The following is a 13,476-nucleotide window of genomic DNA, read 5'->3' as shown; positions in this document are numbered from 1 at the left end:
CCGAGCTTGATATTGTTCGCCTTGACTCGGCTCATTCACATCCTTACACATCACATACAAATTTAATGAAAATTATAATGTGATCTTACATATATGAGCACCATGTGAAAAAATAATCTAAATTATAATTATAATTATAAAAAATTGGAATTTGAAAATAGAGATGATCAAAATATACAAAATCAAATATGTTGGAGCAAAATTATAATATTTTCAAATAATAATGTTGATTACGATACTCACGTCTACTACGTGTAGACCCGTCAATTTGGGTTTGGTCTGTCGGACCAACCCGCCCCGCCGTTAAAAAATGGTGGGTTGGGTTATGTTTTTGTCGGCCCGTCAGGAGGCTGACCGAAATGGGTTAACCCGTTTGGGCCGCAGGCCAAGGCGAGGCAGGCTGGCCCGCGGTTCGGCCCGCCAAATTTTTTTTACATTTAAAAATTTATATTATAATTAATATTTTAAATATTTTATGTATTATTGACAAATGTTAAACAATTTATATTTTTTTAAAATATTTTATAAATGATTATAAGCTCTAAATGATTTTGTATAATTTATGTTTAATTGATTATTTTAAAAAATATTATATTATTTATAATGAATAATTTATTGTTAATGAGTTTTTAAATATGTATATCAATTATAAGAGCATCCACAACCCTATCCATTAATAACACCAATAACACCCTCCACATCATCAAAAGTCATGGATCCCACTGTTAATAACACATCCTTCTTTCCACCCACAATCCTATTAACATTAACACTCATTATTTATGGGTCCCACATTCCACTCAACATTATAAAATTATTTTATACTAAATAAATTCATTTTCTTTACATTTTATAATATATTTATAATTATAATATTATATTTTAAGTTTTAATTTAATTAATTTTAAAAATAAATAAAATCATTTTAATATATTTATTCAATACACGAAATTATTAAATTCAAATGCAACAATAACTTTAAAAAAATAACAATTCAAAGAAATTAAAAATAACAAATACAATATTAATTCACGGATTCATGTTGTTGCAATTCTCCCAGATATGCTCCACTAAGTCCGCGCGAAGTTGGTGATGAACTTGAGTGTCACGTAGTTCTGAATTTGTCCGAAGATAATCCTGAAACCCTCGGTTGGATCCTAGGATAGGTTGTGCAAGTTCATCCGCTTCATCGTTGTACCAATCTATCACGTGACCTCCTTCGTCCTCAATAATCATGTTATGCAAAATAATGCATGCTAACATTATTTGTTTTAATTTTTTCCTATACCAATAGCGAGCTGGGCCTCTGACAATCGCCCATCGAGATTGGAGCACACCAAATACCTGCTCGACATCTTTTCTTGCAGATTCCTGTCTTTCCTTAAACAACTTTCTCTTGGGATCCTCCGGGCAAGGAAAAGCCTTAACGAAAGTAGCCCACTCGGGATATATTATTCCATCTGTTAAATAATAACCTTTCGTATATGTAGTGCCGTTCACCGTGAAATTAACCTCCGGTGCATTTCCTTGCAAGACGTTGTTGAAGATTGGAGATTCATATAACACGTTGATATCGTTGCGTGAACCGGTGACCCCAAAGAAGGCATGCCAAATCCACAAGTCATGAGACGCGACCGCCTCTAGCACAATTGTTGGTGACCCATGTCCCCTTGTAAATTGACCTTTCCAAGCAACCGGACAATTTTTCCATTTCCAATGCATACAATCAAGGCTACCCAACATGTCAGGAAAGCCGTGTCTGTCATCATGCATTTGAAGAAGACGTTGAACATCATCAGCATTTGGTCTTCTTAAGTACCTATCACCAAATATTTCAACCAAGTATTCACAAAACTTGAAAAGATACCTGATGGCCGTGGATTCACCCATACGTAGGTACTCATCAAGATGATCTGCAGGGACTCCGTAAGCTAGTTGACGAATCGCAGCGGTGCATTTTTGTAGTGGTGACAACCCTTTTCTTCGCACAGCATCTTCCCTTTGTTGAAAAAACGTCGAATGATTCTCTAAGGCAGTCACTATGCGAAGGAATAACTCTCTTCGCATTCGAAACCGTCTTCGAAATATTCCATCATGATACACCGGGTTTGTAGAGAAATAATCATTGACGAGCCTCTCATGACCGGCTTCACGATTTCTTTGGATGAACCTCCTTCTTCTGCGTGTTTCTCTCCTCTGATATGCTTCCATAACTTGTTGGTGTTGTTGAAGTACCATTAACATCAGATCTTCTACCGGATCATCATCTTGCTCATCGATTTGAACATGTACTTCTTCTTCGCTTGTCGAACTGGAACTTGACCTAGAGCTGTCTGTGGAATGAGACATTTTCGGAGGAAATATATTGTTGTATATGTGTTTGTGAAAGTTATCTTAGTGAAATGCAAATATCTTAGCACAATGTGTCTATATATAAAGGATATCTTGCAACGACTAGTTTCCAACGGCTATTTTGCAACGATTAGATTCTAACGGCTAGTTTGCAACGGATAGTTTCTAACGACTATTTTGCAAAAATAGTTTAATACATTCATCAATTTTTTCAAATTGTATACTTTAATATATATTCTTTATTTTTATATTATTTTAATAAAAAAAGTCTCAAAAATTGATTATAGTAGATACCTAACGTGGCTTGCATTCTTAGAAAATCCACATAACTTGAGCAATCCAACAACTTTAATAATTATACCAATTCCACCATATTTTCTTTCCTTTTTTGTTTAGCCGTGTCTTTTATCAAACTCATTTTGCTTCAAAGATTAGATTATTTTCTTAGCACCATATATTTATATATCTTTGAAATCTATTAATTAACTCAATATGTTTTGAAAATATAATTTTGTTTATTTCGAAAAAAGTTGTAAGTTGATTTTATTTGTAATCTAATAAGTCAAGTTGTTGGATAATTAGACATTTGATATTACTACTTTGTAATGACTAGTTTTCAAAGTTGATAAAAATTTTAAATCACGATAATTGGAACCACACTAATTAAAAATTACAATCACTCGAAACCACAATAATTAAAAATTACAATCACTCGAAAATACTACATTACAATCACTCGAAAATACAATAACTAAACAATACAAATACTTCGAAATGCAATAATTAAACAATATAATAAATCGAAATGCGCAAACAGTTTATATATTCCAACTGGACCTGATATCCTTGCATAAACATTCATGTATGATAAGCTGCTCAGTAGTCATTTCCGAGGTGTCTTTGTTCAAGATCTCGTACTCCTTCAACCTCAATCGACGATTCTTTGCTTCTGCATTGGACAAGGAAGCTTTTGCCTTAATCTCCTCAACTTCAAGTTGTTTTTGTTTCAGATCGACTTCAGACTTCTTTACGTTTGTGTACTCATTGAACTTTGAAAAAATACTGTTATAGTTTACTGTCAGATCCTCCATGGTCGATTTGACTTTGTCTTTTCCCTTTCTTTTTGCAGCCTTCCTACCCATTGGACGATTATCTTCGTCATCTATGTCTATGCTCACATTTTGGTTGGAAGATGTGTTGCTTGCTCCTGACTCAGAGGTCCTCGTCTTCTTTGTGGCCACAAAGTGATCATCGGATTGTGGAGTAAACATTGGATGATCTTTAACAATTCTCCACACATGCTCGAGGTTGAACGCAACACCATTGTGTTTTTCGCGATATTTTTCATACGCAAACCTCAATATGTCTTCATCACTGTGACCACTACGATATAAACTGTAAATACTATTGTAATTTGTGTTGAATAGATTTACCTTCTTCTGGATTGTGTTGTGCCAATGTGACCGTATAACATTAGCTTTTCTGCTGTTTGAACCTGCAGGACGATTGTCATTGTAGTAGCTTGCGACACGTCCCCAAAATGCATCTGCCTTCTGGTCATTGCCGATTATTGGATCATCACTGATTGTGACAAAACTTCTGGCCAAGACCTCATCTTCAACCTTTGTCCAAGTCGAACGCTTTCTCGTACCCTCATCATTCGGAATCGTTTTTTCTAAATTCACCACCTCGATTGGGGATTCACGATCGGACAGTTGAGTCTCTGAGACAAAAGTCGGAGATGCAGGTTCAGTCGGCATCGAAGATGAAAAATGCGTACCAGTTGTGTATGGGGTACCAAAGCCTTGAAGAACTGGCGGCGTGAATGGTGGATGACTCGTGTTTTGCCAATATTCGGCTGGAAGCGGTTGTGGTGGACCTCTGGAGGTATAATTCGGATGGCTCATAAAATTTCCAAATCCTGGGAAATTTTGAACGTTTTGTGGAGGAAACTGCATATTTGGAAATGGATGTGGATATTGATGAGTTGGTGGAATTTGTGGATTTTGGGAAGATGCATTTTCTTGCGAGTTTTGTGTAGAATTTAACAAATATGTAAGATATGCCCTCGTATTTTCATCCATTTCGGATAGAAAATAATATTTCAGAAAAGAGTAAGAAAGATATAGGAGAGAATGAAAGTAGAATTGAAGAGTGTTGGAAGTGGAATGAATTTTGGTGTTAGCATTGAAGGGTATTTATAGATGAAAATTCTAACTAGCCGTTAACTAGCCGTTATAATTTATTTATTTATTTATTTTTTTTTATATTAAAAATAAAATAAATTAAATAACAAAAAAAAAAATTTCATTAAAAAATGTACTAGTTTGACACAATCTGACAAATAATTGAATATATTACCGTTATTTATTATTATTTAAATTAAAAAAATTAAATTTTTTTTTTAAAAAATAAAGTAATGCAGGTGCAGACGCGTGGGGCCCGCGTCTGCACCTGCACACTCTCTTTCTGGCGCGTGCAAGCACGCGCCAGAAAGAAAGTGATGGGGCGTGCAAGCACGCCCCATTACATTAAAAAAAAAAAATAAAAGAAGATGGGCGTTCACATCTCTCACTTGTGGGTGGGTGTTAATAACACTCACCCACAATGCTATGAACACCCACATGGGTGTTCATTGGGTGTTAATAACACCCAATGAACACCCATTGTGGGTGCTCTAATACTTTATGTATGATTTTTTTTCATATTTTTTAAAAAATTTTAAATTTTTTTTATTTTTATAGTGGGTTAGGCCCACCCAACCTGCAACCCATAACAGTTGGGTTTTGGTATTCCCAACCCGCCGTCAATTCAGGTTCATTTTTTATTTTTGCTACGAAATGCCTTCCAAATGTGACTTAAAGGCTTAAAGCCCAATTCGGAAACAACAGTAACTAAGCCCAGTCCTTACAAATTTATATGTATGCATCGTATAGAAACGTTAGCCCCCAAGGTTTTAGTCTTCCCCCCAGAAACTAGGGTTTTATCTTTAATTGGCCTGCGGCATCGCACTTCATCATTTTTATTCCCGAACTTCAGAGACTTCGATGGTACTTTCGATTTTATTGCACAATCATATGCTTTGTTTGTGTGTGATTATATTGGTTGCTTATCTTTCTGTTTGAACGTCAATTTCCTTGAGCTGTTTATTTTCTCATATCGGCTTGTTTTTGGCTGTTATTCCTGTTTAGAAGGTTACCCAAGCTTTCGAAGGACTGTAAATAGTTTGTACTAGGATTTTAGTGTCTGTTTATGTCGTTTTATTCTGTGGAGAATTTTGTTAAAAGGAATATATCTGTTTTCTTCTGATTTATGAATGTTTTTAAATATGCGTTTTACCCAAGTTTAATTATTACGGAACATATGGCAGAATTAATGCACCCGTGTGTGTGAACCTGCACACTGCAATAATGTTCTGTTAATGGAGAAAAGCTAGATGCTTGCATTTGGTGATGAATCATGAATATATTGTAAAGCTATAAGGAATTCACAGTTTTCTTTGTATTTGGATATTTGGATTAGATTTACTTGATAAGTGGGTCTTATAGAACTTTTGCATCAATTTGATAGGCTATTTTATATTTTCCTCCTGTTATTCATTGACTGTTTCATACTCCAAGGAAAATGATTTCTTTTTTGTTTGATTCTGAACTCCATAATTTAATCTGTTGGCTTTGGGGAAATATTTTTATATATTTATCTGGTCATTATTATGACTCTGGCATCAAATCCAGGCCGCTGCCAGGCCAAGGCAGCCAGCAAGGAGACCTGCTGCAGAAGATGAGGGCATGGATCCATCGGTAGGTCTATTTTCTCCCTTATTTTTCTTTCTTCTCTTCCTAATAATCAATATGGGATCGGGTGGGACTTATTTTGTTCCTCTATCAAGGCAATCTAGAATCTTTTACTGAATGAAATGTTTTAACTCTTCATGCAGCAATATTATGAAAATAGACTGAGATTTCTTGCTGCTCAGAAGGAATCTGGAAGCAATCCGTATCCTCACAAATTTGAAGCTACATTGACTATCCCTGAATATGTAAAGAACTATGGAAGTTTAAATAGCGGAGATCATCTAGAGAATGTCGAAGAAAGAATAGCTGGTACCAGAGACTGTATATATGATTTGTTCTGCTTGTGATAATAGTGCACTACTTTTGATTATTTTTATTGATGTTTTCTTTTGAAGGGCGTTTAATGAACAAACGTTCATCATCATCAAAGCTATTTTTTTATGATTTGCATGGTGGTGGTGCTAAAGTTCAAGTTATGACTGATGCAAGGTAGTTGCATATATTATTGGTTGCTAACATCATCACTGTTGTGAATATGGACCCCTTTTATTGAAGCCCAAACTCTCTGCCCTATACTGCAGCCCATCCTCTGTGCCCTGTTATCTTCATTTTTCCAAATTATCTATTGCTAATCCTTGGATGCTTTGACCATGTTTTATTGTTTCAAAACTCTATTTTCAATCTACATAATATGGTGGAGCTAGTGAATGCAATCTATATTACAAGATGTCTCATGTAACCAGGAACAATCTCAATTGTGGTTCTGAATGCTAGATAATCATTGAAGAAGCATACCGAATTTTGCATATTCTTTCAGCCAATTCCTCATCTGTGATTGCTTGTATAAATAGTTGTCTATGGAGAATTATTTTTCATTTCTTAGAAAGCCCTGTACATAGTCCATTTAACAGAATGGCAATTTTGCAAGTTAGTTTCTTATTTCTATCATGTTGTTTCCTGATTCTGATTTCCAATTTTCTGTTTTACAAAGAAGACAAAGCGACGAAAATAAGCTGTTTCTGTGCCAATGATGTTGGAGGATAGATCAACACATACTATGTTTTCTTTGTTGGAATATCCTTATTTTTTAATTTGTGGCATACGGTCTCTCACCATCATTATAATCATTCGTGTAGGTATTCCGAATTAGACGAGGAAGAGTTTTCTAGATTTCATTCTTCTGTCAAGCGAGGCGATATCGTTGGTATCATTGGGTTTCCAGGTTTGTGTCATTCTCATGAGTCATGACTGTGATGAAGGCATCTACGTAATGCAAAACATTCTTCAAACATTACTTGCAAATTTGCATACATCTCTGATAATATGTTGAGTACAAAAACGTTAAGTCTCTAAAACAGTGTATACCTTGATGTCTTTTTTAAAATAAAACAATCACCTTCAAGAAAATCGATAAACATATGTTATTTGAAATCTAGATTTAAGTTTTATAAGAATGCACTTGCCCAAGATAAAAAAGTTTACTTTTGTGGAATTTTACTTTAGGTGTGCAATTGAAGGCATTTCGATAGCTGTTGCATGTTTTAGATCTGTTGTTTGCTCCGTGCGAAACGGCACATAGTTTAATTAAACTTTTAGGTATTGAACGAAAGGTTTGTGTTGGTTTGTATGGTATGTGATGCTTGTATCGAATAACGATTTGTTGGCAAATGTTTGTTTCATTCGATATGATGTGTTCGATGTAATTTAAGGAAGATCGTTTGATATTTAGTAGTATGATTTCATAGTTCCTTGTAAAGTGATTAATCATCCTACTCTTAGATGCCACATTTCCTGATTCTTCATGTAATTCTTTAATTTGTAGGTAAAAGCAAAAGGGGAGAATTGAGTATTTTCCCAAAAACATTTATGGTTCTTTCTCATTGTCTACATATGATGCCACGGCCAAAAATTGGTCTGGGTTTTGACAATGCGAAGGTGAGATTTTTTTCCCAGTTGCTGACCAATTGTTGTTTTACTGACCAATTTAATGAATTAGTATGTATGACTTCATGGGCATTGAATTACTCTGGACAGGTAACCGATGTTTGGGTCCCAGGAAGTGGTAGGAATCTCGAGGCGTATGCATTGAAGGACCAGGTACTGAACGGACATTTATCTGCTTGGTTGTTTTTTATTTTTATTTATTTTTTATGTTTACCCACACATACACTGCACCCTTTGGGACTTGAATCCAGAAACAAGGTCTTTGGGAACCAATTAATGCACCCTAGACAAGTTAGTATATTACATATGCGTGATGAACTACTAGATAGTTCTACAGTATAAACATTACTTGTTTTTCTTTAACTGCATAGCAAGCAAGAAATATCTGGGTTTGACCATGAAGTTATTTTTCTTGTCATCACTTCAGAGGACTTACTCCATGGATTCAATTTTAGTAACAATGTTTTTGATAACTTTTAATTATCTTCTTTCTTGTTCTGAATTGCAGAGCATTCCGCATAAAAATGAAAACTTCGAGTTTGTAATTTGAGATTTACATATCTATTTACTGAATTTATAACCCAAACACTATCAGTTTGATATCTTTTGTGATATCGAGCTGCTAAGAATCATTGTTTTGTTTTCCAGTCAGCGTAGTAAGGTCATTGAAAAAAGAACGTTTCAAAACTAAGCATTATAACACTAATACATGGGCTTTTCTTTATTGTTCAATGTGGACACCTGATCCCAGGTTTGTTTGTAATTTGCTTTAACAACTAATCTTTACACTGCACAACCCCTTGTGGCCTGTATGATTTTTTTTATCCATCCGTTCAGTTATTTCTGTGGTTAATTTAAATGTATTCATACTGTGTCCATCTATGTGAAACCTGTTTACAAGTACTGGAACATTTCATACCAGGAAACACGGTATAGGCAGCGTTACTTGGATTTGATGGTAAACATGGAGGTTCGGGAAATATTCAAGACCAGGTCAAAAGTTATTTCTTACATCAGAAGTTTTCTTGATATGCGAGATTTTTTGGAGGTATGCGTAGTCTAAAACGATGTTCTGTCAGTAGCTTGGTTATATGCTTTAACTCAAATTTCTTCTTGTCTGTTTTCTTTAAGGTTGAAACGCCCATGATGAACATGATTGCTGGGGGGGCTGCTGCCAGACCATTTGTGACCCATCACAATGATCTCAACATGAAACTTTTTATGCGTATTGCACCTGAACTGTATCTCAAGGAGTTAGTTGTCGGTGGCTTAGACCGTGTTTACGAAATAGGCAAACAATTCAGGAATGAGGGGATCGACTTGACTCACAATCCTGAATTTACTACTTGTGAGTTTTACATGGCGTTTGCGGATTACAATGACTTAATGGAGCTGACAGAAGAAATGCTCAGCGGTGAGTACCAAATATAGGTTATTGTTGACTCGAAGAAGTTGCTTCTGTCTTGGAGTTTGATGAACAAATTATGTGGGACAGGAATGATCAAGGAAATTACCGGTGGCTATAAAATTAAATATCATGCCAATGGATTGGATGTGGATCCCGTTGAAATCAACTTCACTCCTCCTTTCAGGTTTCTTGATTAGCTTGTTCATTTACATCCCATCCATTTCAATATCAATAATATTTAACTCGCAATTTTTCTTTTTTTCCTTTACAGGAGAATTGATATGATAGATGAATTAGAGAAGGTGGCAAATCTTAACATACCCAAGGACCTCTCCAGTGAAGAAGCCAATAAATATTTGGCGGATGCGTGCTTAAAATTTGAAATCAAATGTCCCCCTCCTCAAACAACTACTAGGCTGTTGGACAAAGTAAGATATTCTCTTTTCTTATATTTTCTTTGAATTTACATGAGAAAAACATGGCTATTACCTCACATTTTTGACTGCGTTATTGCACAATGGGCTTGTGGAGCTGAAAATATTATCGAGGGCCCATGCTGGTGTAGACTTGAAAGTCTTCATATGGACTTACTTTCTCTAGGGCCCGTCAGTTCCTTTGCTTGTGATCATAACCTGTGAATTTAAGTGTGGCATTGTTATCATTTTCATATTACTTTGTTCGAATAAATTTGAATGACATTAGTCACTGAATATTTGATCAAATACGGGTAAAATAACATTGGGCTTGTTGGTTGCTTGTGAAGATCCATCGATCTGCTCTTCTATTATGTCCATCACTGCCTAACTCACATCTTTTTCTCTCATTAATTGCCTTAAAACTTTTACGAAAATACAGCTTGTGGGTCATTTTCTTGAGGAGACATGCACAAATCCCACTTTTATTATAAATCATCCCGAGATCATGAGTCCATTGGCAAAATGGCATAGGTCAAGACCAGGCCTAACTGAGAGATTTGAGTTGTTCATCAACAAGCATGAAGTAAGTGGTGTCATCAGATATCTCGTTAATCCGTTTCTTTATTGCTATTTATTTCCTTTAGGGTTTGCATTTCTGACTTGCCTGTATTTCTATCTCTCGGTTTTCAATTTGATAGCTTTGCAATGCATACACTGAGTTGAATGATCCTGTCGTACAACGCCAGCGTTTTGCTGATCAGCTGAAGGTATGAATATTTATGAAACCTAGAGTTTATGTAAACTTCGATATTGTAGGATTCTGAAGAAGTTTCTATCTTAAATTAGGACCGCCAATCGGGTGATGATGAAGCAATGGCGCTAGATGAAACGTTTTGTACTGCTCTTGAATATGGGTTACCTCCCACTGGTGGTTGGGGGTTGGGTATTGACCGACTCACAATGTTGCTGACCGACTCACAGAACATTAAGGTTAGTGTTATCACTACGATTCCAAGAACAATAATTTGTTTTTCGACTTTTTCTTCTTTAACTTCTTACTAATCTCCTTGCACTCTCCTACCTTAATAATTTGTTCACTCATCACTATGAGCAGGAAGTTTTGCTCTTCCCAGCAATGAAACCACAAGATGAACCTTTGACCAAAGAAAGGTACAAGCTCTCTGAATTTTTCTTATTGTATCTCTTTATTGTTCTAATCTCCATTTTGATCCTCCCTCACTACACCAGAACATGATGCTTACTTTCTGTCATTTTATAAAATTCAAGACACCTGGTCATGTAATATTCATGTAAAAGCCTGGATTAAACATCCTATTTTTTAATGACATCAACAAATTGTAATTTCTGCAATTTTCTTACCAGTAGCGCAAAATCACCGGATGGACCTCTTCTTTCTCAAGGTAATATAATCTATTATTATTTGTAAAATTATTTAGTGACAGCGATGAAATTTGAGTTTCACCGAAAGAGTTTCTTCATTTGAATCCCTAACCTCATTTATTCTCACGAATGCAGATCTTGAAAAGATCGTTGCTCTATCCTAGAAACGACCGACATTTAACACCAAACAAATCAGGTAAGTTGTTTCTAAGTTCTGTGAAAGGGGCCAACTGTATTAAATTTGTGTTCTGTTCGGGTTGCTTTATGGCAAATTTTATGTTATATTTTGTGCTCATTTTTTCGCTGATTCCGATGATATTTGAAACTCCTTGTGCATGCATTACATGTACAGGGTATACTAGATGATGAAAGAATGAAATTTCATTTTTCCCGGATTTACATTGTTGCTTCTTTCCCTAAATACAGTAAAGATTTGATTAAGAATTTAATTTTTCCAATTCTGAATTCACATAACCTTTTCAAGCAAGTTCTGATTTCCAACAAATTGCTCCTGTGTTCGATGGAATTGAGATTTAAAAAATCGATAAGTTCATATATAGTAATAATTTCGTAAATTTAATACATCTTATGATACACTGATCACAAAATATTCGAATTAAATGCTACATCCTAGGGCTATGGGTCGACAAAAAGGTCATCTTATAATTAAATGAGGGCAATTAAGTTGATTTGATCACATATTAAACATCTCCATTTCAAATCCTTACGCGTATAAGTTGCGAGTCTTTTGTTTTTTTTTTTTGAAGGTCTGATCAATAATCATTGACACGAAAATGTCTAGTCATTTGTTACATGAACAAAAAATCAACGTGAATAAATACCATCAATCCACTCAATTTCAGACAGAAAAAAGAGCCTTTCGAATTAATTTATGTATAATTTCATTCGCTTGTCGACTCATGATGGATAGCAATTTCAAACGATTAAAGTACACAAAACGCATCATATGATGAATTGCATTAGCAATATCAAACAATTAAAGTACACAAAACGCTTCACGTTTGAACATAAGTGGATGGTAGAGGAGGATTTTTCGGAGTGTTCCAAACAATGTCTCTTGATGTTGGCAACACATAATTGGTTACACTTCTTTTAAATAAAACAATTTCTTAAAAGAATATATGTCATGCATAAAATTAGTGTTAGATGCAATGCCTTGTTCAGGTGTTTGTTTCATTTAGGGAATGTAAAATATTCCAAGTTTGCTCAGTTAAAGCTCGTTTAATACGGCTCGTTAGTTCGTAAATAGTTTGTTGTTAGGCTTGTGAGTCAGCTCTTAGATGAATAAATAATAGTTTTGACATTTGATTTATATATTTTTCGCAAATAAAAGGTAAATATATAAAAATATATTTATTAGAATAAAACTAAAAATTTTAATAAGAATATTTTATTTTTCTCCAATATAAAATTTATTTTTAATGAATATCTAAACTTATAGTTTATATTTAATAAGTTTATTTAGACTCGGTAATAGCTTGAATAAATATTATTTTTATGTTCAACTTATTAACATTAATTTTTTTTTTTTACCGAAACAATATATTTTTTAGTTTTATTATGAATAAATATTGTAAATATATGCTGATTTGAGTGGAAAATATTACTTTTTTCAGTCAAAAATATATTTTATAATATATGCTGATTTGACCGAAAAGTAATTATTTTCACTGCAAGTTTGGATCGGGTCGATCCTTCTTATAGATATATATATATGTGAGATCGTTGCACAAAATCTTCTCTCTTAATAAAATTGTAAAATGTATGTATATATGCATATATCTATAATATATTACTGAGTAAGTATCATGCAAGACGGATTGATCTTCTAATATTTACAAAGAAAGTATTACTAATCATGTGGTCGGGTCAAATAAGATAATCATATCATAAAATTGGCTGGAGAGATCGTCTTATAAGAATTTTTTATATTATTATTATATACTATACTATTTTTTTTAAAGCTAGAATTGGTATGACTGTGTAACACCAAACTAATTTTAATTTATTAAAATAAACTTTAATTTAAAACTTCCAGCCCTATTATAAAGGGGATAATAGATAACTAATTATATTTGAAATAGAAATAAGTTTTATGTTACACATTGTAAGTTCAAATACTAGTATATACAGGGGCGTA

At 34.2% G+C, this 13,476-nt stretch overlaps 3 protein-coding genes across 4 annotated transcripts; 1 reads left to right on the top strand and 2 right to left on the bottom strand.

Moving 5' to 3' along the window:
- Positions 1-1,029: 1,029 nt before the first annotated feature.
- On the bottom strand, positions 1,030-2,379 carry LOC140878559 (protein ANTAGONIST OF LIKE HETEROCHROMATIN PROTEIN 1-like). The gene has a single exon (XM_073282164.1). The coding sequence runs from the start codon at positions 2,347-2,349 to the stop codon at positions 1,030-1,032; it is 1,320 nt and encodes a 439-aa protein (XP_073138265.1). The 5' UTR covers positions 2,350-2,379.
- Positions 2,380-3,170: 791 nt separating this feature from the next.
- On the bottom strand, positions 3,171-4,436 carry LOC140878558 (uncharacterized). The gene has a single exon (XM_073282163.1). The coding sequence runs from the start codon at positions 4,434-4,436 to the stop codon at positions 3,171-3,173; it is 1,266 nt and encodes a 421-aa protein (XP_073138264.1).
- Positions 4,437-5,265: 829 nt separating this feature from the next.
- Positions 5,266-11,714, top strand: LOC140881292 (lysine--tRNA ligase, cytoplasmic-like). Of its 2 annotated transcripts, none has more exons than XM_073286478.1 (17): positions 5,266-5,402; positions 6,087-6,152; positions 6,290-6,455; positions 6,542-6,635; positions 7,283-7,368; positions 7,969-8,081; positions 8,181-8,243; positions 9,013-9,138; positions 9,222-9,504; positions 9,586-9,682; positions 9,770-9,926; positions 10,354-10,497; positions 10,613-10,681; positions 10,761-10,904; positions 11,029-11,084; positions 11,301-11,335; positions 11,451-11,714. In XM_073286478.1, the coding sequence occupies exons 1-17, from the start codon at positions 5,400-5,402 to the stop codon at positions 11,477-11,479; spliced, it is 1,731 nt and encodes a 576-aa protein (XP_073142579.1). In that variant the 5' UTR covers positions 5,266-5,399; the 3' UTR covers positions 11,480-11,714. The 2 variants fall into 2 exon arrangements, with proteins under 2 accessions (XP_073142579.1, XP_073142578.1); XM_073286477.1 differs by having other exon boundaries at positions 11,298-11,335.
- Positions 11,715-13,476: the final 1,762 nt, after the last annotated feature.

This window comes from Henckelia pumila, chromosome 2 (genome assembly GCF_033568475.1).
Source record: "Henckelia pumila isolate YLH828 chromosome 2, ASM3356847v2, whole genome shotgun sequence".
Taxonomy (NCBI): domain Eukaryota; kingdom Viridiplantae; phylum Streptophyta; class Magnoliopsida; order Lamiales; family Gesneriaceae; genus Henckelia; species Henckelia pumila.
The sequence above is the reverse complement of the archived record's forward strand: the minus strand, read 5'-3'. Positions and strand labels throughout refer to the sequence as shown.

Excerpts from the sequence above, each read along its gene's own strand:
- LOC140878559 (XM_073282164.1), bottom strand. The coding sequence starts at position 2,349 with ATGTCTCATTCCACAGACAGCTCTAGGTCAAGTTCCAGTTCGACAAGC.
- LOC140881292 (XM_073286477.1), top strand. Across the intron at positions 6,153-6,289 it reads ATGAGGGCATGGATCCATCG|CAATATTATGAAAATAGACT; the intron begins GTAGGTCTATTT and ends CTCTTCATGCAG. Across the intron at positions 6,456-6,541 it reads TGTCGAAGAAAGAATAGCTG|GGCGTTTAATGAACAAACGT; the intron begins GTACCAGAGACT and ends TTTCTTTTGAAG.
- LOC140878558 (XM_073282163.1), bottom strand. The coding sequence starts at position 4,436 with ATGGATGAAAATACGAGGGCATATCTTACATATTTGTTAAATTCTACA.